This window comes from Euwallacea similis, chromosome 13, assembly GCF_039881205.1.
Source record: "Euwallacea similis isolate ESF13 chromosome 13, ESF131.1, whole genome shotgun sequence".
In the NCBI taxonomy this organism is placed as follows: Eukaryota; Metazoa; Arthropoda; class Insecta; order Coleoptera; family Curculionidae; genus Euwallacea; species Euwallacea similis.
In genome coordinates this window covers 345,082-371,690 of record NC_089621.1, presented here as the reverse complement: position 1 = coordinate 371,690, position 26,609 = coordinate 345,082, and the positions used below count along the sequence as shown (strand labels likewise).

General features: G+C 33.6%; 1 protein-coding gene across 1 annotated transcript in view; it reads right to left on the bottom strand.

Annotated features, from left to right (window-relative positions):
- Positions 1 to 26,609, bottom strand: part of LOC136413243 (cholecystokinin receptor-like) — a 237,775-nt gene that overhangs the window by 146,055 nt on the left and 65,111 nt on the right. The window contains exon 2 of the mRNA XM_066396667.1: positions 2,998 to 3,248. Within this exon, the coding sequence (XP_066252764.1) occupies positions 2,998 to 3,201 (204 nt within the window). The 5' untranslated portion in view covers positions 3,202 to 3,248. The remainder of the gene's footprint in view (positions 1 to 2,997; positions 3,249 to 26,609) is intronic.

Genomic DNA, 26,609 nt, shown 5'->3' with positions numbered 1-26,609 from the left:
CAGAAGACTCACATTAATTTCATTTCGATATACAAGATTATTCACGCCATGCTACATGAAATATTGCAGTTAAAGTATTTAATATTTTGAATTTTTTTACGTTGTATAGAACTCAAACAGAGGTACATTCTAAAATTATTTTCCTTTTATTCGGGGGGTTGTAAATTAGTGAAAAATATCAAATTTGTGTTTTTTAAATGGAACATTCAATGCATTAGTACCATTTTAGATTCCTTGAGAAAAATAAATGTAAGTTTGAGTAGTGTTTATCTATCCTAAATCTTAAGAATTTTGAAATTATTGAGATTTTGTAAAAACGTAGGTCAAATTTAAAAATTCTGCTTTAAAGAAAGTTTAAACTGGAATAAGCCGAAATTAACACCAAATCTAAAGCGTGGGTGATATTTCATGTTATAGTCATTAAAATTTAGATATCTTATACAGTGTGTTCAAAAAATAAGTTAAAAAATGTATTTACTTTGAAGAGTATTAGCTTGATTAATTTAAGTGGAACACGTTAGTTTTGAGTACGTGGAGTAACAGATAGAGATATTACCAATCAAAAACTATTATTCTTTCCTGTACCTAAATGTGCAAGCTTCCTTCTAAAATTAAGATTTAAAAAAAAGTAGAAAATCCTATTACTTTTTGTATTAGTTGCCATGGTTAGTATTCTAATATTCTTGATGCCCTCGAATGACTTACGTTGGTATTTTGAGAAATCTAGGTCTAGTTAACATGAACATTAAAAAATGAATTTAATATACTTACTGCTGTTATCGAAAATCCTCATATTAGCCAAACCCAAATTTTTCAAAATACCAATGTAAGTTAGTCGAGTGTATCAAGAATTCTTCGAAAACATAAATGCCACCCTTTGTTTTGTAAGTTACGCAAATAATATTGAAAATATCATAAATAAAAAATTCTCGGAAACGAGAACGCATAAACATGACTTTTTATTTTGGCATTGTAGACGTAACCATGGCAACTGATACAAAAAGTAATAGGATTTTCTACTTTTTTTAAATCCCAATTTTTGAAGAAAGCTTTTAAGTTTTAACATTTATAAGTATAGGAAAGTATTATACAATAGTTTTCGATCGGTAATATCTCTATCTGTTACTCGAACTAATCAAATATAAGGTGTGCCACTAAAATTAATCAAGCTAATACTCTTCAAAGTAAATACATTTTTCAACTTATTTTTTGAACACACTGTATAAGATATCTATATTTGAATGACTATAACATGAAATATGCCTTATGCTTGAGGATTGGTGTTAATTTCGACTTACTCCAGTTAAAACTTTCTTTAAAGCAGAATTTTTAAATTTGTACTACATTTTTTCAAAATCTCAATAATTTCAAAATCCTTAAAGTTTAGGGTAGGTAAACCTTACCCAAACTTAGATTTATTTTTTTCAATGAATCTAAAACAGTACTAGTATATATAGTATTGATTTAAAAAACATATTATAACTTTTATATTTTTCGGTTATTTATAACTCCCCGTATAAAAGGAAAATCCTTTTAGAATATACCTCTATTTAAGTTCTATACAACGCAAAAAATCCAAATATTTAATACTTTAGCCGTAATATTTCGTGTGGCACGACGTGAATAACTCTGTATTGTTTTTCCGAAAGAAATATTGTGCCTCTAAAGCAAGTTACTTTTTCCAATGCGGACTGCTTCATTTAAGCCATGAGCCACTGTCGATCTATTGGAGAAATAGTCTTGACGCCAAAGCACAGAGGCAAGTTTTCGATTACCTTTAGTTGCCTGTGCGAAATTTCGTAACTCAACGAATGCATGAATTTCGGTTTCGTCAACATCACACGTTTTTCTTTCTCTTTGTTTTTTGATTGAATTTGTCGATTTCGACTGCTCCCATATGACTCATATACTTCATAACTATCCTGATAATATCAGGAAATACAAATAATTTGAAAAAGTATAAAATATCTCCGTTTTTGTTAATGTTAGCGGAAACATCATACGATGTGCGCATTATATTGGATGTCTTATAGTTTCTCTGATAGAATGGTTGTTGCGACCAAAACGCTTCATCCTTGTAAATAAATAAGTCACTTACGTTGTCGAATTCTTCACCATAAGTATCTGATTCAACTGATATTTCATTGTCCTCTTATTCTTCAATTTCCACGATTTCTCCGGTTTCAAAACACTGTAAAATGACGTCGATATCTTCATCATTTCCAGACGGAGCATGTATCGAGTGTTCTAAGTCAAGAAATGCGGCAGTAGCTCTTGCATTTTCATTAAGCTTACGAGTACGTACGGACACTTCACTACCCATAATCTCCTCAAAAGACTAAAACAAACTGCGTTGCCAACAAACGCTGAAACTGGATCTCAACATTCAACGGATGTAAGATGGGGAAATTCTGTGAAAAAGGGAAAGGACGGGTAGAAAAAGGGAAAGAGTGGACACAACAACCGACATGACTAATAACTTCCCGGCAATGTTTACGCAGTTGAATTCGAGAGGTTTGACGCTTTAAATTAGGAATACTAGAAGTGCCAAGAAGTACCAACTTCGTTTTTTAAAGGACAAACTTTCATAATAAATTCATTGTTATGTTGTAAAAAACATATTCTGCTCCAAGCAATACAAACGGCTGGAGGATAACATTCCTGTAATTTAACAAGAAAATTATTTGTTTTAACAATTTTACATGAGAAAAACAAGATTGTGGGTGTCAGTGACCCCACCTGGTATTCAGAGGGTTAATAATCTATTGACCCACATTTTCTCCTAAAAGCTCTTGGATTCTGAACCATTAAAACACGTTCAGCAACTGAATTGACTCGGCCACTGGCCATTTTTACTTTTTGCTCGGATGCTTTCACTCTACGTGCAAGACAGGCCAGCTCAAAAGATCTCATTTCATCTTGAATGTGGGTATTTTTTGTCGATTTTAATTCCCGACTATAATTTACTTCTTGCAGATGATGCAACACAGTACTCACCAGGGTTAAGATGATGAGAGTATTTCCAATGATCGCCAAAAGGAAGATAATCCCGTATAAAGAGATTTGAATTTTTGACGAATCATCCTCGTACCAGTGGTAGAGTTTGGAGCTGGGCTGAGCAGTCGAGGACGAGTTATATTCGTGCAATGTCCAGTTCACTTCCAAAACATTCAGTCCGTAATAACTTGCACTTTCGTTCATTTTTTCAGTAAAAAGTCACATCGATATTGTTGCAGAATTGAACTTTCCTAGAAAAAAAAAATCTATGCTCATTTTGGTTGCACGACAAAGTCGCGTTAAGTTTTAAATTTCCTATCGCTAATGGAGTTAAGCGAAAAGTAAATATTTACCCTTCGAACTTTGTGCGCATAAATACCTGAAATTTCTATAGATAACAATGCGTACGAGTTAACTGTTGCGAAACTGCCAGATGTCGATGATTTGCCAGTAATCATAAAAGGAATGCCAACTGCAATTAATTCGGCCAAATAGCCGGTCCTGGACCCCCTTTCAAACTTAGACAACCGATGTCAATCTTTCGGGCCTAAACTGCCAGGGTCTCAGTTTGGGAGAGCAATCAGAGGACCGTAGTCCACTTTTCGGATCGGCTCAGGCAAAAAAGCTACTGCTTAACGAGTTTCGAACTAAAATCTTAGTCACGTAACTAACATTAAGGCTCTCAAAGCAAGTTTTCTAAAACCGACTCCATGTAATGGATTCCTATGTAAAAATGGCAATGGCAAACTTGTATGCAATACCAGAAATTTCGCCTTTGGGAATATTTGAGAAGTTAAATTAGTTTTGCCTCAGATTTATCATTATGTTTCGGTACGTGTTATTTTTCAAGGGAGAGGTGATTTTTCAGGGATATAGTTTAAAGCAGTCGAGAGCTAGGAAATTCAGAAAAATATGGAACGATTATTTAACGACATGATCTAATGAAATTTGCCTTTTCGAGTCATATACAGGGTGTTTCATAATAGTATGTTAAAAAGTCAGTGGCTGAATGTGTAGATAAATTTAATAAACAATCTTCATACGAACATGGGTTCGTTTTCACTTCATGTTTAAAATACGGGATGATAAGGGTCTGTTCCGACATTAAATATTTTAATGGAAACTGGGGAGCGTAAAATAGGTGTAGAGATACATCTTTTAAGGAAAAAACAATGTTTTTAATTTTACCAATGGCATCCCCATTGATGTGAGTCTTAATAGTTTAAACGAAAAATATGATACATCACTGTTTTTTTAGTAAAAATAATTTTTTGAATGCTCCATATTTTTGTGAAAAAAAGATATTTTGAATATTTTCATAACGTTAACAATTTTTATGAAAATATAAAAAACATTATTTTCTGACTAATATTAAAACTATAAGACTAAATTAAATTCATTATGGTACTTATAAAACAATAATTAAATAAGGTGTTGAAAATACCCTCCACTTGCGAGAATACATACATCGGCCCTTTTTCGCATATCATCGCACACTCTTTGACAAATTCCGTGGTGTATTTTTTATTGTGTTAAACGAATGAATTACGCGATTTCTCAGTTGCAGATTATTGCGTTTAATTTTTTTCTTGAAAACAGTTAATGTTATAAAAGGTATTCAAGAGCTTTTTTCCACATTAAAAAAATTATTACTTTTTTTTTAAACCAATGACGTACCATATTTTTTTCATTTCAAATATGCAGTGTTACATCAATGGGGACGCTACTGGAAAAATTCAAAGCATTGCTTTCTTCTTAAGAGATGTGCCTCAATTATTTTACGTTCCCCAATTTTTCTGAAAATATTTAATGCCGGAATGGACTTAACAGAAAAAACTTTAAATGTATTTTTTTATTACCTTGTATTTCAGACAGGAAACGAAAACGGATATATATTCATATGAACTTTTTCTTTAAAATCAACAGATTCACTCTATAAATTTTTAACATACCATTATGAAACACCCTGTGCATCATGTTTCTAAAGCATAAAAAAACCTGCATAGGTTAAATTATGGCAAATATACGCAATTTAATACTCATTTTGAATCGGCTTAAGTGGAACAGTTCTGAATACTTTTGGAAATATTACACGAAATTCTCTGGTGAATTTATATGGTTTACAAAATTTGTCTCAACATACAAAAGACACACTTGATATTGATCGTCCTTTACATATGGGGCGGTCCCTAAGGGTGTTTCGATATGTAAGGAGCTGATTATTTGGATTGTTCTAAGGCGAAAATGTTATATAAAGGTATGTTCTAAAATAAGTCGTTTCCACGATACAAGGTGTTAAATACATAATAAGAAAAATAAAATATTTTTCTGTCTATTTTTAAAATGGCGCAAGATATTTTATCGAAACTCACAATAGGCCAACAACACATTTAAAGAAAAACGCTGTAACTATAGACGTACGTAGGAATTACTATGTAAATTTTTATAGGGGAATGAGGGTTACGCCACTGGTATTTTTCAAATTGGATAGCTTTTTTTAAATAACTAATTCAAAATCATCAATCATCAAAAATACATAAAAAATCTCTCTTGTATTTTTTTGACACGATAAGTCATTTTTCAGAAAAAATAAAATACGTTCCGTTGAAAATCTATGCTGAAAATATTAACAAATTTATTAGAGATAAAGTTAGGCATACAAAACAAATGAATACGTACGTACTCCGTTGTCATTTTTACATTTTTACAATTTCGTGTTGCTTTTATATTTTCTATATTTTGAAAATACGAAGAAAAATATTTTATTTTTCTTAATATGTATTTAACCCCCTGTATCTTGAAAATGACTCATTTTAGGACATACGTTTATACAATATTTTCGTCTTACAACAATCCATAGAATCAGCTCCTTAAATTTTAGAACCCCCTTAGGGACCACCCTGTATAAAAATTTTAAATGAATACTATACAGAGTGTTTCAGTTTTAACCCGTATAACTTTAATAGCGTATTGAACTTCCAAAAATAACATCGGTTTGCTATATAAGCCAACGTCCAATAAGGCTTCCTTTAGCAGATACAGGAGGTTCAAATTTAATTTAAAAAATTAAAAACACCAAATTTCTTCAAAAAGGGCTAGAGATTCTTTAACGAAATTATGGAGGTGTTGACGATTATAAACGACGCATGTGTTTTAATGGAAGAAAATATTTTTTAGCTTTTTTAGTAGCGTGCCTATCTCCTCCTTATTAGGGGATATTTTTCCAGAAAAAGTGGTACTCTACTGGTTTTTCTGAAAATAAAAATTACCCTTGAATTCCTAGTTAAAATCTGAAGAAAGGGTCTCTATTAAGTTTTTTTGTTCGACTCACCGTTTCCAAGTAAAAAAATAAAAATAATTTTAATGCATGTCCTAAATTAATCATTAAAACGTAATGACACCAACACTTACTGGAAATGTTAAAACAAAAGGAAACCGATCCATCACATTTTACTTATCTTTACTCTTCAAAATAAATATTTTTTTCCAGTAAAACATTTGCTTCATTTATAACAGTCAACACCTCCAAAATTTCGTTAACTTGGCGTTGGTACGATGGGGTATGACATACCACAGTAAATTTATATTATAATTTTCTAGGGAATCTGCAATATTACTACATTCAGCGCTCTTGTACATTTAAATTAAGACCAGTAAATGTCTCTCCTAGAGAGGCTGTCCAATAAGCTCTTAGTTGTTTTTCATATATTCATTTAAAGTGTTGTGGGGTAGGGTATACCCCAGTGTACTAATATTGTTAGTAATTTACTTGTAGTGTATCAATAAATATTTTTTGAAAATTTTGTTCTAAAATAGGAGTGTAGTGATTCAACAACTTGAATAAGGTAGGAAGAATGTGTAATTTGATTTTTAAAAGGAGTATTTCATTGTTTTAGTTTTAAACATATAATTTATTTTTTGTAGAATGACTTGCGAGGCGAAACAAAGAAATTTGACTAAAATTTTGGAAGAATTTGACGATAATTCTAATGATGAACCATTAGAATCCGGCTTAGAATATGATTGATAAGGTACCTATAGTGTCTCTAGAAATAGTAGGAGATGGCCTCTTACGCTATTTTATTCGCTTCTAAATACAGCCGCTATAAATGCCTTGGTTATATATAAAGCTAATAATCAACACTCAAAAGTTGTTCGTAAAAAGTTTTTGAAAGAATTAGGCATTTCCTTATTGAAAGATTACGTGATAGGAAGAAAAGAAAATCCACACCTGAGGCACGAACTTCCTATAAAAATATCTGAGATTACAGGAACATCTAGTCAAAGCTTACATGCACATGGTGAACCAGGTTTAAAAAGACAAAACCTATCGCGAAGATGTTATTTGTGCCCAAGAAAGCAAGATCGGAACTCATTTTACGTGTGTAATTCGTGTAATCTTTATATATGCATGGATCATTGCACTCACATTTGTGACAAATGTTCTGTTTTATATAGTCCATAGAATGAATTTGTTTTTAAAGGCAAAACTTTTTATATTATTTTAACATGTTTGTATTTACGAAAAATCATTTTAGTTTTATAAAAGCACCCATAATATAATATGGACACCCCACTAACGACGTAAAATACCTGGGCGTAACTATAGACCACAAATTGAAATTTAACAAACATGCACAAAACATAAGGACAGAAATAACGAGACGAACAAAACACTTCCGAGCACTGACATACAAAAATAAGGGAGTCAGCACGAAGACAGCGACAAGAATTTACAAATCGATATGCAGACCCCTTTTAGACTACGGACATATAGTGAGAGCAAACGCTACCGAAAAAACCAAAAGACATATACAGACAACAGAACAAATCGCTCTGAGACTCATCACTAAAATAAGACATCCTGACAATCCTTTGCACAACCCCTCCATACAATTACTATACGAGCGTACGAACATGACAAAAATAACGGACAGACTATCACAAATACAGACAAAATGGAAAAACAACCGACACAACTGGACAATACTTAATCCACTTTGCCTCAGACGACAAACACGACAGTCCCACTTTCTCTCCCCTCCTAATACGTTACACGAAGAACTGAGCGAAGATATACAATAACGATTTTTTTTTTTTTTTTTTTTCTTCTTTGCATCTCCAATGTATACCGTTCTGACCACTCTCTGTGTAGACCTAGGCACCTGATTATGTAACAAGGGCAGAAAGACCAATATGGTCGATAGCCTATTTCGATGAAATGAAGATTATATATATATAATATGGAACTGACGTTAAAAATGTATCTACATTAGTAAATGGCAATATTATAATAGTTATTTAAGAAAATATGAAATTATTTGATGTTATAGTTTAATTTATAAAGTTTTTTATTTCTACTTATATTTTTATATATAATATATTAGGTGTACAACTTTGCTTCCGCCGTTTTTGAATAGATGTATGTAGCGGTAAGTAATGATCGAAATAAATAACCCCATGTGGGCATGCAGGAGCCTTGGGCACCTGTTAACATAACCTCATAAAAATATTAGTCTATTTGTGTCTTCATCATAAAGTTATTCGCAATTGAAAATGTCAGTGTACGAGCCAAATTCTCGTCATTTGCGGGAGGTTTTACTTTTCTGCTTCAATATGAAGAAATCTGCTGCTGAGGCTCATCGAATGCTCTCAGATACTTATGGGGAAGCCACTATTAGTGAAAGGACATGTCGTGAGTGGTTTCAGCGCTTCAAGAACGGTGATTTTCACGTCGAAGACCAACATAGCGGTGGAAGAAAGAAGGTTTTCCAAGATGCGAACTTGGAAGCATTACTTGACGAAGACTCGTGTCAAAGTCAACAAGAATTGGCACAATCATTGGGAGTGACTCAACAAACAATCTCAAAACGCCTCAAAGACATGGGAATGATTCAGAAGCAAGGATATTGGGTGCCGTACGAGTTGAAACCAAGAGATATTGACAGGCGTCTGTTCGCTTGTGAACAGTTGCTTGCAAGGCAAAGACGGAAGGGATTTCTGCATCGTATTGTGACTGGGGACGAGAAATGGGTTCATTACGATAATCCCAAACGCAAAAAGACTTGGGGATATCCCGGCCATGCTTCCACGTCGACGGCCAAACCGTCTATTCATGGTTCCAAAATCATGCTCTGTATTTGGTGGGATCAACTCGGCGTAATATATTATGAGCTGTTACAACCAACTGAAACAATCACAGGTGCTCTTTATCGAACCCAATTAATGCGTTTGAGCCGAGCATTGAAAAAGAAACGGCTGCAATACAACGAGAGACATGATAAAGTGATTTTGCAGCACGATAATGCTCGACCCCATGTTGCGCAAGTGGTCAAGAAATACTTGGAAACATTGAAATGGGAAGTCCTACCCCACCCGCCATATTCTCCTGACCTAGCTCCTTCTGATTATCACTTGTTTCGATCCATGGCACATGGGCTAGCTGACCAACACTTCCGGTCTTATGAAGAAGTAAGAAATTGGATAGAATCGTGGATCGCTTCAAAAGATGTCCAATTTTTTCAACACGGGATTCGTATGCTGCCCGAAAGATGGGAGAAAGTAGTGGCCAGCGATGGACAATACTTTGGATCCTAAAGGTATAATTAGTTTTTTACAATAAAATCGCGAAATTCGGAAAAAAAACGGCGGAAGCAAAGTTGTACACCTAATATATAATATATAATCTATATTTTTTTGTTTTATAGCATTTCTACGTTTTTGGGTACATCATACCCCACTGTATCGTTAATGTTTTTTATTCTTACTATACCAATACCGGGTTAAAGAATATCTAACCCTTTTTGAACAAATTTAACATTTCCCATTTTTTAAATTAAATTTGAACCCTCTTTATCTGCTAAAAGAAACCTTATTGGACATTGGTTTATATAGCATACTGACATTATTTTTGGACGTTCAATGCGCTATTAAAATTATGTGGGCTAAAACTGAAACATCCTGTATGTGTACACCATTTTAACTTGTTTTAAAACAATGAAATTTAGGAAACATTTATTCTATTAATACAGATGATCTGCTTTAATTTGCAGAGCGATCACGGTTGGGAGTTTTCATATTGGATTTCTATATAAAATCATCCTTCCATGTGGCTTTTCTTATCCCAAGGAATGAAATTTAGGTAAAAATGAAAACTGTCCAGAGCAGAACTTTTCAAACTGCATAAAGACTTCCCCAGAGGAGAAATTAACTCCAGAAAATAAAGTGTCGGAAATAAAGACAGCTTGAGTGAGTTTTAACTTTGTCAACAATCGACTTTCCCCGGAAGCTCTAAGATTAAGAATTTTCCTTTAGCAATTTTCACTCGATGTACAATGTATTCTAAAGTGGCAGCTTTATAGTGGAATTTCGCACATATATTGTGCGATGAAATAAGCTTTCTCCTCAGAGCCTGTTTCCTGCTACGATTACATTAATATCATATTTATATCACAAAAGAGTAGTCATGCGCGATGATAAAATATCCCAAGAGAATTCAAAGTGGCTAACTTCGCAACTTCAAACCGCATACAAACTCAAAATATCGTGTATGATGAGAGAAAGCAACAAAATAGCCATTGTATCAGAAAAATCGATTCAAGAGCGATTTGAGCAATGTGCAAATTTGCATGCTACTAGAGCGGGCAAATTGTCCATGAAGGGTGATGACACGTATGGGCTTAACGGACGGAAAGGACATTGATTCGTTTACATTTAATATTTCGGTGTTGAAATTTGCTGATGGGAGTTCCATAGTGAAAATGCAACACCTTATTTCTCGCATGCAGATGACTCCTCGCAAACTTACTTAAATCAAGTTCACAGAGTTTCATATACACGGAACTTCCTGTGTTTGACTTTACTATTGCGAATGTGAGTTCCGCATCAAGTCTCCATCGCTATAGATAGTATTTAGCATTGTGTGACTTGATGGGAATTTGCTATAAAGCCAGGCAAAATTGCTAGTTTAAGGCACAATGGAACTATAGTTTGGGACGTGTGTTTACTGACATGGCACAAAAGGAAGTTGGGGGAATTGCAAACTGTTAAATTATGTTAATAAAAAGAAAGGCGGATAATAGAGAAAACACATTACAGCTTTGGTAGATTTAATAACGGAAATTACCTTCACCATTTTATCAAGGATTCATTCGCAATACCGCAAATTATTGCAATATCGGAAACATTTATACAAAATCGGTTTCCCACATTAAATGAAAAAACAACACATACTCCATAATGGCCATTTTTATTGTCCACAATGCATGAACAATCAAAACAATTAAAACAATAAAAGTGTTTCGCTCAATTAACATGGAACTACTATTTGTTTTGTCAGTTTCAATCTATCAATGCGAGTATACATATAAGGCAAACTTAACTTGTAACTCAACCATCTGAAAGCTGAACTACAAGCCTCAGTAATGGCCTTTTGACTATGCCTTCTGGCATTTTTATGCCGACAGCTGGGAAATCTTTGTTCCATTTGTTTTTCTCTTTTTTTTGTAACTCAAGAGTAGGTATAATAAGAAAAACAAACAAGACTTGATGTTAAATTATTTTTGAATTCAAATCGATTCCAGTAACCTAATTGGAAGTTTATACGCTTGAGCTTTTGAAAAGTGATTTAATGGATTTCAAGGATGCACATTTTCAATGCCAACCGTCTCAGTTTCACATTCTACATGTAAATTCCAGTTTTTTCTCGGCCTGATGCTGTCCCATCGGGAGCCATATCTCCAGTAACGAATAATAACTTTCAATACTGAAATCACCATATGCAAATGGATATGCTTGTCGAACATAATCTGGTAAAATTGCCACCGGGAAGTGAGAAGGGCCGTTATTCAATTCCGTGAGAAATCTCTTTAAACCCTTAAAAAGCTTCCTTCACTCTGGGATTACAGTGAATAACACTTTATAGATTTTCAGACAATCGAGTTGCTAGAGAAAACTCATTAAAACCTGCTGCAGCTCGATGACATTTGCAATTAAGAGACTCGCTGCAGGAAGAGCTCTTATCTGGAGACGATACTGATATTGGAAAAAGTTTAGCTGTCTTGTTCATTGGCCACTGCCTTTACGGGTCTTGTGTATGTCTGTAAAATGTTGCGTCAAAATAAATATTTGTCTTTAGGTTTACTAACTTTTATCAACTTCCATACTTGAAGAAGTAACGGCCTGAAAACTTTAAACTTAGCCCATAATATTAACAATGTAAACCGGATAATTGTACATAAAATTATACATAAAACTCCATATTCATCAAGTTTTATACGCAAGTTCTGTTTTTCTGTACAAGGTATCCCACCGGCAACCGTCATTAGACGTTTTGGGAAAGCTATGAATGGCAAGGTTACAAAAGGTTAATGGTTTGGTAAGAACCTTGGAGCGACCTCATCTAAAATATCTTCAATAACGTCACACTTCCGGTCGTACCGAAAGCCGATACTTGCTTGCTTATTTTAAATGAAACATCCTATACATTATTACGTTGTTAGATTTTATGTTCAATTTTAATACAAGTTTATATTTATGTTGGCTTTCTTAGAATTAATAGTTTTCGAGATATATGCAATTTAATGTTGAACGTGACAGATGCAGATGTCCGCAGAATCGCAAATTGTTAACAAACGGAAAGATGTTTCATAACTCTTTTCTGCCACAATATTGCAGAAGGTCCATACTTTAATATGCTGCAGAGCTTTGCGTAATATTTTCTGTAAGGAGTCCCCAAAAATAGAGCCAACTTAGACATTAAAAATTGGTCAAAACTTAACAATTTTAAATGGAACCTTACTATTATCTTGATGTGTTATGAAACTTCATCAAAAAAGAACCTATGTTCATGTTTAATTATAGTACCTATAGTAAAGTTGCACAGTTTTTGAGTAATTTCATTTTATAAGTTGATGCATGGATAGTACCAAGTGAGCACATTTTGATATTTTTATAGGAAATCTATGAAACATTAGGAGATAGAAAAAACTACTAAGACATTCTCTACGTATTTTTTGAGACAAATTTAATGCCGGTTTCAAATTTTTTTTTTATTGTCGTTTGCTCTCATGTTATATACATATTGTTCTCATGTAAAAAATCCTCTAACTTAGAAAACATTTTTTTTTCATTTTTCAATAATGCCAAAAAGCGAACTTTTGTTTATAATGCGAGAATAAAAAACGATAAAAAGTTTTTGAAATCAGCATTGAATTTGTCCCTAAATAAAAATCGAAGATGCCTTATTAGTTTTCTTATATCTTTTATTCTTTCGTAGATTCCCTATAAAAACATCGAAATTTGTCCACCAATTCAGAATGTCCGATTTTCGTTGTAATCGTGGAATATCTCGGTTATTAACAAAGATAGAGAAGTGCGTGGAGCGAGGAGAACTTGTGTTACTTTTTTATGAAACTAATGATGACGTTGACAGAATTGATCCCGTTATCTTAGTTTTTGTTCTACAAGGAGTTTTTTAAAATATTGTAATATATTTTGGAACCCCCCTATAGTTTGAATATGCGTCAAGTTATTAAACACATAAAAACGATGTCGGATAGATATTTTTACGTAGAATCCAGTGGCATACTCAGATTTTATTTATAATTCACACGTATCGAGATATGGACCAAACTTGTGTTTTTTTTAATGGGACATCCTACTGTGGAATCCGCTTGTCAGACCGCTTAGTGTACATAGTTCGTAAATATCCTGCTATAAGTTAGGATTAAGGATTAGGGCACGAGGGCGATTTACCCCTAAGGTACGCCCATGGTTGGCATTACCCGGTAACCTGGGTTTTTTCCACGATGCTCTGTTGGCATGGGAAGTACAATGCTGGTTCCCTTTGGCGAGGTCTTCGCCAAGGGCTGGGTGCCAGATGTGGACGCAGTGGCTCCATGCGGAGGGCTGTCCCAATGCCTTCAAGTATTGTTTAGATGGTACGCCCATGGTTTACGACCATGGATGTTCATACTTAAGGCTAGAGAGAAAGCGGATCGCTCTCTTTTTCCTGGCTTCCTGGTGGACTGAAGACTCAGGGGTCGCGCCCGCGTTTTTTTACTCAGTTTTTTACCTAATATATTCATATCGTTAAGTTAACGTGGCTATCATTGAAAGATCCCTAATTATCCCTAAAACACAATTGCCGAAGCTCCAATTAATAAACCCCTAGACAACGGAGAAAAACCTACACTACAATTTACACATATTTTTACCTAATCTGATTCCCCTAATTTTCCCCATTCCAGAAATACAAAACTCGATATGGTTATTTCAAATAACACTGTCACAAATTGACACTTTCTGCTAGAATAGTTACTAGATGCGGTCATATTTAAAACAAAACAGTTAGTGACAATCGAAAAAAACGTCCTCAATTCTAAGCTATAATGCGAATATGACGAACGTATCTATAGAACTATCTATGATCAGTTCAAAGAAATTAATTATTTTATTTTTAAAATTACTTCAATTACTAAAAACGGATGTTTTAATAGACACAACAGTTATTAAAAAAAGTAAGCAAAAATTGAAATAAATTATCGCAAAATATGTTCCAATTGTCGGCCACCTACTTCCAAATACTTTTCACACCGCAATAATAATTGTTCATGTGTTGATTTCCTTATGATCTCTAGTGCTAGTGCGTTGAAAACGTTTAGAACGCCAAAGAAAATAATATATGTGGTCTATTTCCATAAAAATGCACGTCTGTCATATTCGCATTATAACTTAGAATTAGGGATGTACTATTCCTGCATTAACTTATAAATCGAAAATACGCGAAAACTATGCAACTTTACTATAAATAATTAGATGTGAACATAGATTCTTTTTCGACGTAGTTTCATCGTACATCAAAATAATAGTACAATGCCATTTAAATTTTTAAAATTTTTGACCATTTTTTGATGTCCAAATTGGCTCTACTACCCTATAGGAAATATTAGGCAAAACTTGACAGCACGTTAAAATACGGACCTTCAATAATATTGTGGCAAAAAGAAGAATTACAAAACACCTTTCTATTGATTAACAATTTGCAATTCTACAGATCTGTGCATCTGTCACTGTTCAATTATTATGTACAGGGTATCTTTAACCGAGTTCCCATTTTAGAGAACCGCAAAAGCTAGAAAATCACAATTTGGTATACAGCCCAAGATGTATTGATTGAAAGTATTGTTGAAATGGCAACGCTTCCGGAAGTATCGGAAATTGATAATAACTTTGATATTTTAAATGGAATGATGTTTTTTATTTCTTTTTATGATTCCATGTTGAATTTCACATTAGTTTTATATAACATACTGTTAACTTAAAATGACAACTTTCGGAGATAAAAATTATTCTATGCTAAAAATCTTCTTTGTAAAAAAATGTATTGTAATAGAACTAACAAAGCTAGAACAATAAACTTTGGCCAATAAAAAGTCAAACATCTGCACTTCATTCATCTAAGACTGAATTTTGATAATCATCTACAGAGTGGTCTAAAATAAATTGAACTAGACCAACACAAAAACGCCGAAAATTTCTTCAAATGGGGCACTTTATATTTCATTACATGACTTAAAGGTCATTTCGTTCTGCATTCAGTCATGTAACATTTTTCTATTTCTATATAAGAATTTTTTTGAATTATTTGAATTTGAAAATTAAAAAATATACATTCAAAACATAGTTATTTAATGCTGTAATATGTTTAACTACATGTCAACAAATTATTTTAATAATTGTTTAACATGTCCACCATTTGTCTACAAATATTTCTGTCATAAGTATACCTTGTCAAAACTCAAATAACTCAAAAAAATTCTTATGTAAAAATAGGAAAATATTATAAGATTGAATGCAGAATGAAATGGTCTTTTCACCCATGTAATAAAATATGGGGTATCCCATTTGACGAAAATGACCTTTCGGCATTTTGGTAGTGACCTAGTTCAATTTATTTTGTAGACCACCGGATAGATGATTGTCAAATTTAACTTGAGAAGAATGAAGCGCAGCGTTTTGACTTTTTATTGGCAAAATTTTCTTGTTCCATTATAACAAATTTTTATCTCCTAAAGTTGATATTTTAGTTTAGCAGTATATTGCATAAAATTAACCTGAAATTCAACATGGAATCATATTAAAAAATAAAAAATATAGTAATTCCATGTAAAATACCAAATTGTTATCAATTTTCGATACTTCCGGAAGTACCACCATGAAAATATTTTCAATAAATAGATCTTGGGCTCGAATGGCTGCATACCATATTGTGATATTCTAGCTTTCGCGGACCTCTAAATACTTCTAATGGGCGCTCAGCTAAAGACACCCTGTATATTTTCTATTATCAGCATATATCTTGAAAACTGTTAATTCTAACAAAGCCAACGTATAAATAAACTTGTATTACAATTGAATGTACAGTAAAAATACAATAATGTATAGGGTGTTCCATTTAAAATAAACAAAGAACGACTTCCGGTACAATCGAAAGTGTGACATTATTGAAAATATTTTAGAGGAGGTCACCTTAAGGCTTTCACCAAACCACTAAATTTTCGTAACTTTGCTATTTATAGTTTTCCCAACACGTCTAATGGCGGTTCCCAGTGGGAAATCCTGCATGTGGTATATGTATGCCGGTAGCATTTTCATTCACCAAACTGTCAAGTATACTTGCGATGGTAACTATTTAACTGCAACTATTATACTAATCAAAGCAAATTAACAAATATTGTATTTATAGGGGAAACGTCCTCAAATATGAAATTTACATCATAATAATAGTTGTAACATTTTCGATGTAATACAGGGTTCTGCAGACCTTTTAGAGATAGGGAAGCATGTGAATGTTGAAAACTATGAGTGAGCCGAATATAAAATTTTATACGAAAATAATATTAATCAAATGACTTGTTGATTTTTTTGTTATTGATGAAGATACAGGTATCGCCAGTCTAAGTGGAAACATAAGGACTATGCAAGTGAAAGAGTAAGGTTCAATATGCCTCCGAGAAAGACTAAAGAAGTTGCTTGAGAGCCTAAGACCTTGTTCAGATGGCGCGTTATAACTCGCGCGTGTCATAACGCGTGTTTTTGAGGTGTCAGGTACTAGATGGCGGTGCCTACATTCACTCGCGAGATTTTTCTACGCACGAGGATCGCGTGCACTTGACAGATTCTCGGCTTCTCGTGTTTTACGCGCGAGTCGAGATACACGGAATATTTATGTTGCGGCCAGCATTTCAACGACTGCAAAACGTTGATACGTATTCAAATCATTTGATGACACAATAGAGCGCGAAAATTTTAATACCGAGTTATTCATCGATGCCACAGAAAAAAGAAAATCAATATGGGATATGGAATCTTCCGATTACCCCAACTGAAATTTAAAGCATAAATGTTGGGGAGAAGTCGTAGACGTACTTTGTGATCCAGTTGATTTAGAGGTAAAAAATGAGTTTTAAATATTTAAAGTTATATTTTATACATATAATTAACGACATTCTGAATATATTATATCATTTTATCTTGCCAAAGACGTTGGCCTTCATTCACAAAAAAATCTGCAAATTTATCTCTTGTAATTCGTGCTCGTGCACCAGGTCTCACTACATTATTATTTAGACCACGTAGTGATGAAATGAATAGAGTATGATCACATCTATACCCATCTCTGACTCTTACATAATTATGGAGACCGCAGCAAATTTTAATTATAGTTTCTGCAAAATCGATAATTACATTGAGTGGTCTGTGAAAAATCCGCCATTTATTAAAAATAATTCCAAAGCAACATTCAATATAACGCCTCTCTCTGCTTAAGCGATAATTAAAAATTCTCTTTTTATATGTTAAATTTTCACCAGAGTAAGGCCGCATATTTTCCATAGGACCAAATGCTTCGTCTCCTACAAAGTCAGGAGGTAAAGGTGTTGCATCGAGGTTCGATATAGGTTTCAGTTTAAGAATATTTAATTTATTTTGGATAAGTTTTTTAAAGAATAAAAAGTTCTTTAAAATTGCTCAGTCATTGCTTCTTTCCGTATGCTCCAACATCTATCGTTAATTATCGCGATAAAACGATAATTAACATCACATATAGCTAATAGTACAGTGGAAAAATAGTTCTTGTAATTGTAGTTAGACCCTACTGGTTTTATAATTCTGAAATGCTTGCCATCAATAGCACCAATGCAATTTGCAAAATTAGTATATTCTTCAAAAACATTTTAAAGAGTACCCCTCATTAAGACAGTCAAAATGCTCTTTAATCTAAATTGAAAACCTAACTGAATGGGCATATAAATACATTAGTTATAACCCTCTAATGCCAATCAATTGTACAAAATATCGTTACCCCCACCCCTTAGACCAAAAAAACCTTAAAGCGCCATTTTCTCAATTATATTTTTTATTTGAGAACTGGGTTTTTGACAAACCTGAAAAAAATCACACATATATAGAAAACCGTTGCGCATTCGCTATATTTTTTCGTTTTTTTTCTGCTAATTCTAACCTAAAAACAATTTTTAAAATTTTAATATGAAATTACTTTTTTTCAGAATGGACTGCAAGTCCAATTTTTTCCTTTAATGATAAATGTTTTTATGGCAAATCTAAATGTATATAAAATGTGTCACTTTTGAGACTGTGCCATATTGAAAAATGCAAAAAACTCAATGTTTTGGCTTTTTAATTATTTTTCAGTTGCTGTTATTTAAATAAATACTATTGGATTATAAAAAATGCATCAAATGCCAAAAAAAGCAAAATGCTTAATTTGGTATTGAAAAAAATGCCAAAAAATTTAGTTTTTTTGCCTTTTTCAATATGGCGTAGCATAAAAAGTGATATATTTTATATACACTTTGATTTACCATAGAAATGCCCATTATTAGAAGAAAAAATTGGGCCTTCAGTCCATTCTAAAAAAAAGTTATTCTATTGGAAATTTAAAAAATTATTTTTAGGTTAGAATTAGCAGGAAAAGAAACGAAAAAATGTGGCGAATGCGCGAGAGTTTATATATATGTATGTGTGATTTTTTCAAAAACCAGTTTTCAAGTTAAAATTATAAATGATAGATGGCGGTATAAGAGTTTTTTTGATCTAGGAGGTGGAGGTCAGAGTATTTTGCATCATTGATTGACATTAGACGGTTTTAATTTATGTACTTATATGCCCATTTAGTTATGTTTTATATTTAGATCAAAGGGCACTTTGACTATCTTAATGGGGGATACTCTTTGCTCTCATTTTTCTCGTGGAGGCTCTTGCATGACGATAGTTTTCAATTTTTTTCAAATCAAAGTACATGTTTATCGCACTATTTTGGTGACTATTGACTTGTCTAGTCGACACGCATAATGGAAGCTGCAAAGTAACATCCAATAGCCAAATATCTAAATACAACTAATAGTGGTTTTACTTCTTTTTAAAATCAAGTATATCAGTTCAAAAGAAATGAAAACGCCTTCGTGATGGCTTTGTTCATGAACTAGACAAGACTAAAAATACACCTTCAGGTTGTGAGGCAAGAGCAAAACAGCCGTATATACAGGGTGTCCCAGCGAAAATGAAACAGAACAATTTTAAGGTTTTTGCCGATTGGAAATGAAAAATCGCTGAAGCACATAAAGTTAGTTAGGAAGGGGGGAAACTTTTTGCGCATATTTTTTTAATTACCGTGTTCAACCCCTACACAGAGATGATATCAACCCTAATAACTTTAAATGGAATGACCCATCGAGTGGCACCTCTTTTTAAATGTCTTTATAGTCTCTTTTTAAAATAAAATTTTGTGAAATATTGCAACTTAAACTGGAATTTTGTTTACTTCAAAAATGGAACAAATACTTAAGGAATTCAACAATAATCAATCGAAAGTCCGTCTGTTAAAAAAAAACCAAAACATCCTCATTCTCATTTTTTTCATTATAAAAATGTAAGTGGTCCCATTTAAAAAAATTACATTTTATGACGCCCCGTTTTTTGAGACACCCTGTAGAGTTGTCACTTATATTAATATTCATCTCCAGCCTCATATAGTACAGTATGTTCACAGATACAGGGCCCATGAGGACAAATGGACAAAAAGTCATTCTTGATAAAAGTCTCTACTTCTTGAAAAAATACGATTTACGAAGATAACTTTTAACATTTTTATATAGGGTACTCAAGAACTACAAACACATGAAATACTATCAAGAGTAAACTAGCTTTATTTCTCATTTTGGAGCAAAATAGCAAATAAAAAACCGATTTCAAATCCTATCCGAGATTTACATACAGAATTCCACTATTCCAAAATAATTTATAAATAATTCTAAATAAAAGTTAGTAGATATTACTTATTCAAACACACCTCCTCCGTATTAGACGCATTTGTCAAATTTAATATTGTGACATTTATTGTCATGCTTATTGTCAATATGTGAAATGAGGTGAAAAGGGTAAAATTAGAAGTTGTTTGAATTTTAAAAGAAAAATAAAACTTGGAACACTCAGTTAAAATTTTGTATATAAACTGTGGGCAGGATTTGATATCTGTTTTTTATTTACCATTTTGCTCCAAAATGAGAAATAAAGCAAGTTTACTCTTGATAGTATTTCATGTGTTCATAGTTTTTGGGCACCCTGTATAAAAAAGTTGAAAGTTATCTTCATAAATCGTATTTTTTCAAGAAGCAGAGATTTTTATCAAGAATTACTTTTTGTCGAAAAACGACATTTTTTGTTAATTTGTCCTCTTCGGCCCTTTATCTGTGGACATACTGTATATCCCCATTATAAATTTTTTATAAAATCACAAATAAACACATAGGAGTCTAAGAGTTTGTTAAATGAACGCCCTGTATATTTAATTCTGAAAAAAGTTTGTTCACAGACGTAAGTTATTTGAAAAATAGAAATCATTTTTATAGCAGAGTTTCCAATATTTCTATAATCATTTTTAGTTACAAAGAATAAAACCGAATTAAATACATATTCATTTTTTTAAAAATCATTCAGAGTATTGTTAGATCGCAAATTTATCAATTCTAATTGCATATTCACATCAACCTCATCCAAATCTACTTCAAATAGATTTTGGAATAAAGTGAACATTTTTTCATATTTACAAAAATCTTTAAACTGCATATGTAACTTGATTTTTCTGAGAGTACAATTTTTTCCATTCATCTTTGAGCAAAAAATGTAAACTTATTTTGCATAATTTTTTGCAAATTTTCGCAAAACTGAAAATGTAAAAAATTCTTTTGTTGCAATTATTGCTTGAAAATAAATCATTTTGTTTGAAATAATTTAATATGGAAAAAGAGTTCATATACAAGTTTTCCTTTTCCTTGTAAGTTTACATTAATGTTCAGTTATGTCAGTCGGAAATACTAGATAGAAAATCTCACAGCCATATAGGATCGGAAAATACTGGAATTGGCTTTAATTTTTCTTTCCTAAATATATCAAATTCGATTCTTGTCTCAGACAAACTTTTTGGCACGTTTCCACGGCTCAACCATCGCACTTCAGTATGATACAATATCTGTTACTAATTTAATTCTAATTCCTCCATTGTTTCTGATACACTTAAAAATAGAGTTTCTCCAGCTATAGCATCCTTGAGGCTTTTTAATGCTGCTAATTCTTCAGTTACTTCAAACTGTAAATTTATGCAACGAATAAATATTACTAACTGAGCAGTGTAACTTATATACTATGTGACAAAGAAAGGTAAACACCCATTAAAAACCATTTTATTTTGATAATTTTTTGCATGTTGACTTATCTTAAAAAAAGAAAGAAATTAACAAAATTTCAAGTTTATCTGTAAATTTTTTTTTTAGTTTCCATGGGTCGTTCCTTAAAAAAATAAAATTTTGTTTAAATATTTTTGTTCACATTTGCATCGCAACTTTTGTGAAGTGTGTTGCAATCGGTCATAATTTTTACTCATTATGCCTAGAGTGCGTAGAATTGAACAGATCCGTCAGCATAGTGATTTTGAGAGGGGGCGAATTGTTGGGTTGCGCGAAGCAGGTCTGTCGGTCAGAAAAGTGTCTAGAAGAACTAACAGATCCTTACGAACCATAGTGCGGTGTTACCAGGCGTGGACTCAGGAAGGCCGTGGGCACAGAGCCAGAGGCACTGGGCGACTCAGACGAACCACAGAGCGCGAAGATCGTCGATTGCGACTTTTGGCTCTTAGAGACCGATTTAGCAGCAGTCGAGCTATTGCAAATCAATGGTTTGAAGAACATGGGAATAGGGTTGGTATGCGTACAGTATATCGCCGAATACGAAGTTTTGGCCTTTTGTCCTATCGTCCGCATTGGGTGCTGCCTCTCACTCGCGAACATCGATCTAACCGCTTACAATGGTGTAGAGAGAGGATTCAGTGGGACCAAGAATGGACTCAGGTGATCTTTAGTGATGAATCCCGCTTCTGTCTGGGGATGAACGACGGTCGGGCAAGGGTGAAAAGGCGACGGGGTGAAAGGCGAGATCCACAATTTGACAGAGAGCGTCATGTCCACCGTACTGTAGGCGTTATAGTATGGGGTGCTATCGCATATGGTAGCAGGTCACCCCTAGTTTTTATTAGAGGCAACATGACTGTCCAACGCTATATCCAAGAAGTGTTGGAGCCATATGTGATTCCATATTTTCGAACTATCCCGAACGTTATTTTCCAGCAAGACAATGCTAGACCTCATGTTGCTAGGCAAACAATAACGTTCATGGATCAACATCAAATCAACCGTTTACCCTGGCCACCTCGATCGCCGGATTTGTCTCCTATTGAACATGTCTGGGACATGATTGGCCGCAGACTGTTGAATTTACAGCACCCTCCACAGACTTTAGCAGCCCTTACTCATGAAGTTCAGATTGCCTGGAATGAGATACCTCAAGAAGACATTGACAATCTTATTAGATCCGAGCCCAGGCCTATCAATGAGTGTATAAGGAACCGTGGATGCTCAACACACTATTGAAAAAAAAATGAAGTTCTTCCTCTGATCTTGCTGAAAATGTAATCATTGAATAAGTATGTGGTACTGAACACGTGCAAAAAAAATTATCAAAATAAAATTATCTTTAATGGGTGTTTACCTTTCTTTGTCACGCAGTATATATATCATCTCTCTTATCCATTGCGAAGGAAAAACTAGTAAATTTACCCGCTTTTTCGTTAAAAGGAGAACAGATATCCGATCTCAAATCCTCAACTCGACGAGTAATTGCATTGGAAGATAAACTTACACCAGCAAATGTTTGTACTGAACTACAGTAAGTGTATCAAATTGAAACTCTTACACCTTAAAATTTTCTAATATTTAATTCTTTTCTGTTAGAGATTTATTTAAGTCTTTCTGTGTAAATTTTGCGAAGAATGATCAAGGGCGATGAGTTTGTTATTAAAAATTTATTATTTAATAAATCGATAACTGTTTAAGCAAATGTGATATTAGGTAATACGATCGTAAAGCATATTTAAAGAACTTTAAAATGAGGTATTACAAGTGGGCGGCCCCCGTTTAAAATTACAAAGTTGGGGTGGTTGGAGGCTAAGGGGTAGATGTGGGTAAGTTAGTTAATGCATACGTGAGACTATATTTACCCCCCCCCCCCATACCCCTTTCCCTTTTTGATAAATTATAATTTTAAAAAAATTCAAAAGCATTATTAAATAGGACAAAAAATACTTATTTTTAATATTGGGTTATTTTTTTAAATGTTGCTTACATCTTCGGTAGCGCAAAATAGCCGATTTTTAAAATTGACACAAAGATCAAGTGATACCTCAAATTAAAGGTCTTTTAAAATTACATTCAATAGTGTATTGCGATTAAAAATCTACTGATTAGTTTTTAAGAAAAACAGGTGTAACTTTGGTAAAAAATGCAATACAAACCCAGTTAAATAGCACGTAAACAAAGAAAAAACATGTTTGTTGTTAAGAAATTGATTTGTTTTCCATTTTGTGCTCCCAAACAAATCTGTAAAAACCAAAAAAAATTAAATTAATAAATGAAAATAATTAAAGACTCTATCTGAGCACAAAACAAACCAATTTCCTATCAACAAGCAAGTTTTTTCATTGTTTACGTATTATTTAACTGAGGTTTTATTGCATTTTTTTTACCAAATGTAACTGTACTGTTTTTCTTAAAAACTTATCGGTAGATTTTGAGTCGTAATATACCATTGAATGTAGTTTTGAAAAACCTTTAATTCGATTTGATCCATGTTTCAATGTAAAAAAATCAGCCATTTTGCGGTACCGGTTGAAAAAATAAACAAATGTCAAAATATAGTCAAACCCCCCCTCTCCAGAACAAGGGTTCCTATAAGGATCGCCACTATCACCATTTCTTTACAACATATATTGCCATGACATATACAACCACAACTTGCAAAACAAAAACGATTTTCACAAAAGAGCCTACATACTGCAAGATGCAGACGACACGGCACTGGTCGTGCACAACAAAACCACCGTGAAAACAGGGGCAAGACTTCAATCACTGGCGGACACCATAATGACTTGATTCTACAGATGGGGATTGTTAAAACTGTAGTTAGCCATATCAGATTATTTTCCTCAATTGAGATACCCGATGTTACGCCCATGTATTTGTAAATTTTTATTCTAGTTCCCGAATATTACTAGGTCTTTTTCATAAGCTATTTTATTGATAGTCACTTGCATTCAAGGAATTTTCAGCGTTAGCATCCATCATCCCCCGATGGAGGCTGCTTATGGTTGGGATTTCCAGCAATGCTCTTTGTCGGATCTGTAATGTCAGTCCAATTTAAGTACCGCTCCGCCGGCATGGCTAACGAAGGTCCAATCGACTATTCTTCTGGACGTTGCGCGTTAACACGGTGAGTAGCCGGGAAGCCGACAATTGCTTCCTAAGTTAGGGGTACGCCTATGAGTGCCGGCTCTTAGCTCTAGTATTTAAGACCTAGAAATGTAGAAATCTCTCTCTCATCTATCATTTCTCAGTGCAACATCACGACCAAGGCGCTGTGAGTTCTTCAGCTACCTCGCGCGCCTTCTTCCGACTTATAACAACCACTCCGGACGTGAATTACTAAATTAGTTAGGTGCATTACTTTCGTGTATTGTTTAGTAGCACAATAAATGAATTATAAAGTACTCCCGAGTTCTCTGTCCGCGAGTCACGTAATCACGTAAAATATATTCACGAGAGTGGTACTCGCGCCAATCGAGGAACGAACCCCCTAACCCGAACAGAGATTAACACCTAATGCCACTAAAAACCAACTGCTACTACTAAACCATCAAATAAAAGACAACTCACCAACAATAGTATCAGACGGTCATCAAACGAAACCAGAACAAGACATAAAATACTTGGGGGTCATAATAGACAATAAAATTAAATTCACAAAATATGTACAGAACACAAGAATAGAAATCATTAAAAGGACTAAACATTTTATAGCACTGACATACAAAGACAGGGGTATTAATACAAAAACAACCATCAAAATTTACAATTCCATCTGCAGACCGTTACTGGACTATGGACATATACTGAGAGCAAATACTACTGTCAAAACAAGGAAACACATACAAACTACAGGACAGATTGCACTGAGACTAATTATAAAGATAAGACGCCCCGGAAACCCTCTTCACAACTCATCCAACGAAATCTTATACGAACGGACACAAATGACAAGAATAACAGAAAGACTACTACAATTGCAGACAAAATGAAAAGACAACCCTCATAACTAGACTATACTGAATCCTCTTTGCCTAATAAGACAAACGAGACAATCCCGATACCTCTTCCCTCCCACGACCCTATTGGAGCATTATTCCAATTGAAAATGTATTCACCTTTTGATTGTTGATGTTTCTTTTCTTTTTTTTTCTGGGCTGGGTAGATTTAAGGACAATGTTGTAGGATACTTTATTAATATTGTAACATAGACAGAAAGACCAATTGGCCGATAGCCTGTTTCTTACGAAATAAAGATTTGTATATATCGGGGTAACATTAGAGATGTTCTCCATAGTTAACAGTTTTATATTTTTAAAAGCAAAAGCAGCAAGGCAAAAACGAATTCACTACTACGCGACCACTTCCCTGCCTTACTGTCCCTTAATTGCCTGTTCTTAGTTTTCTTTTTGTCTTAACTTTTGCCAATTCTGGTAATCCTTAAGACCCAAGAGGAAAGTACCTGCTAGTCCCGATTTCCCATGGACAAAAGCTCATATATGGCCACTTAATTGCGTTGGTAGTGACCTCGTTCGACAGTGTTTTATCTTCAAGATGGCTCTGTTCGCTTGCCGTTCGTTTTATTATCACTTCTAATGTTACATTCCTAAACTTAAGGACTAATAAATCTCCGACATATACAGGGTTAATCACGTCATGCTACACGGAATATTGTGGCTAAAGTATTTAATATTTCGAATTTTTCTTTTTTGCGATGTGTAGAATTCATATAGAGGTACACTCTCAAATTATTTTACTTTTATATAGGGGGTTGTAAATAAGTGAAAAATATCAAAGTTATGTTTTTTTAAATGGAACACTCAATATATTAGTACCGTTTTA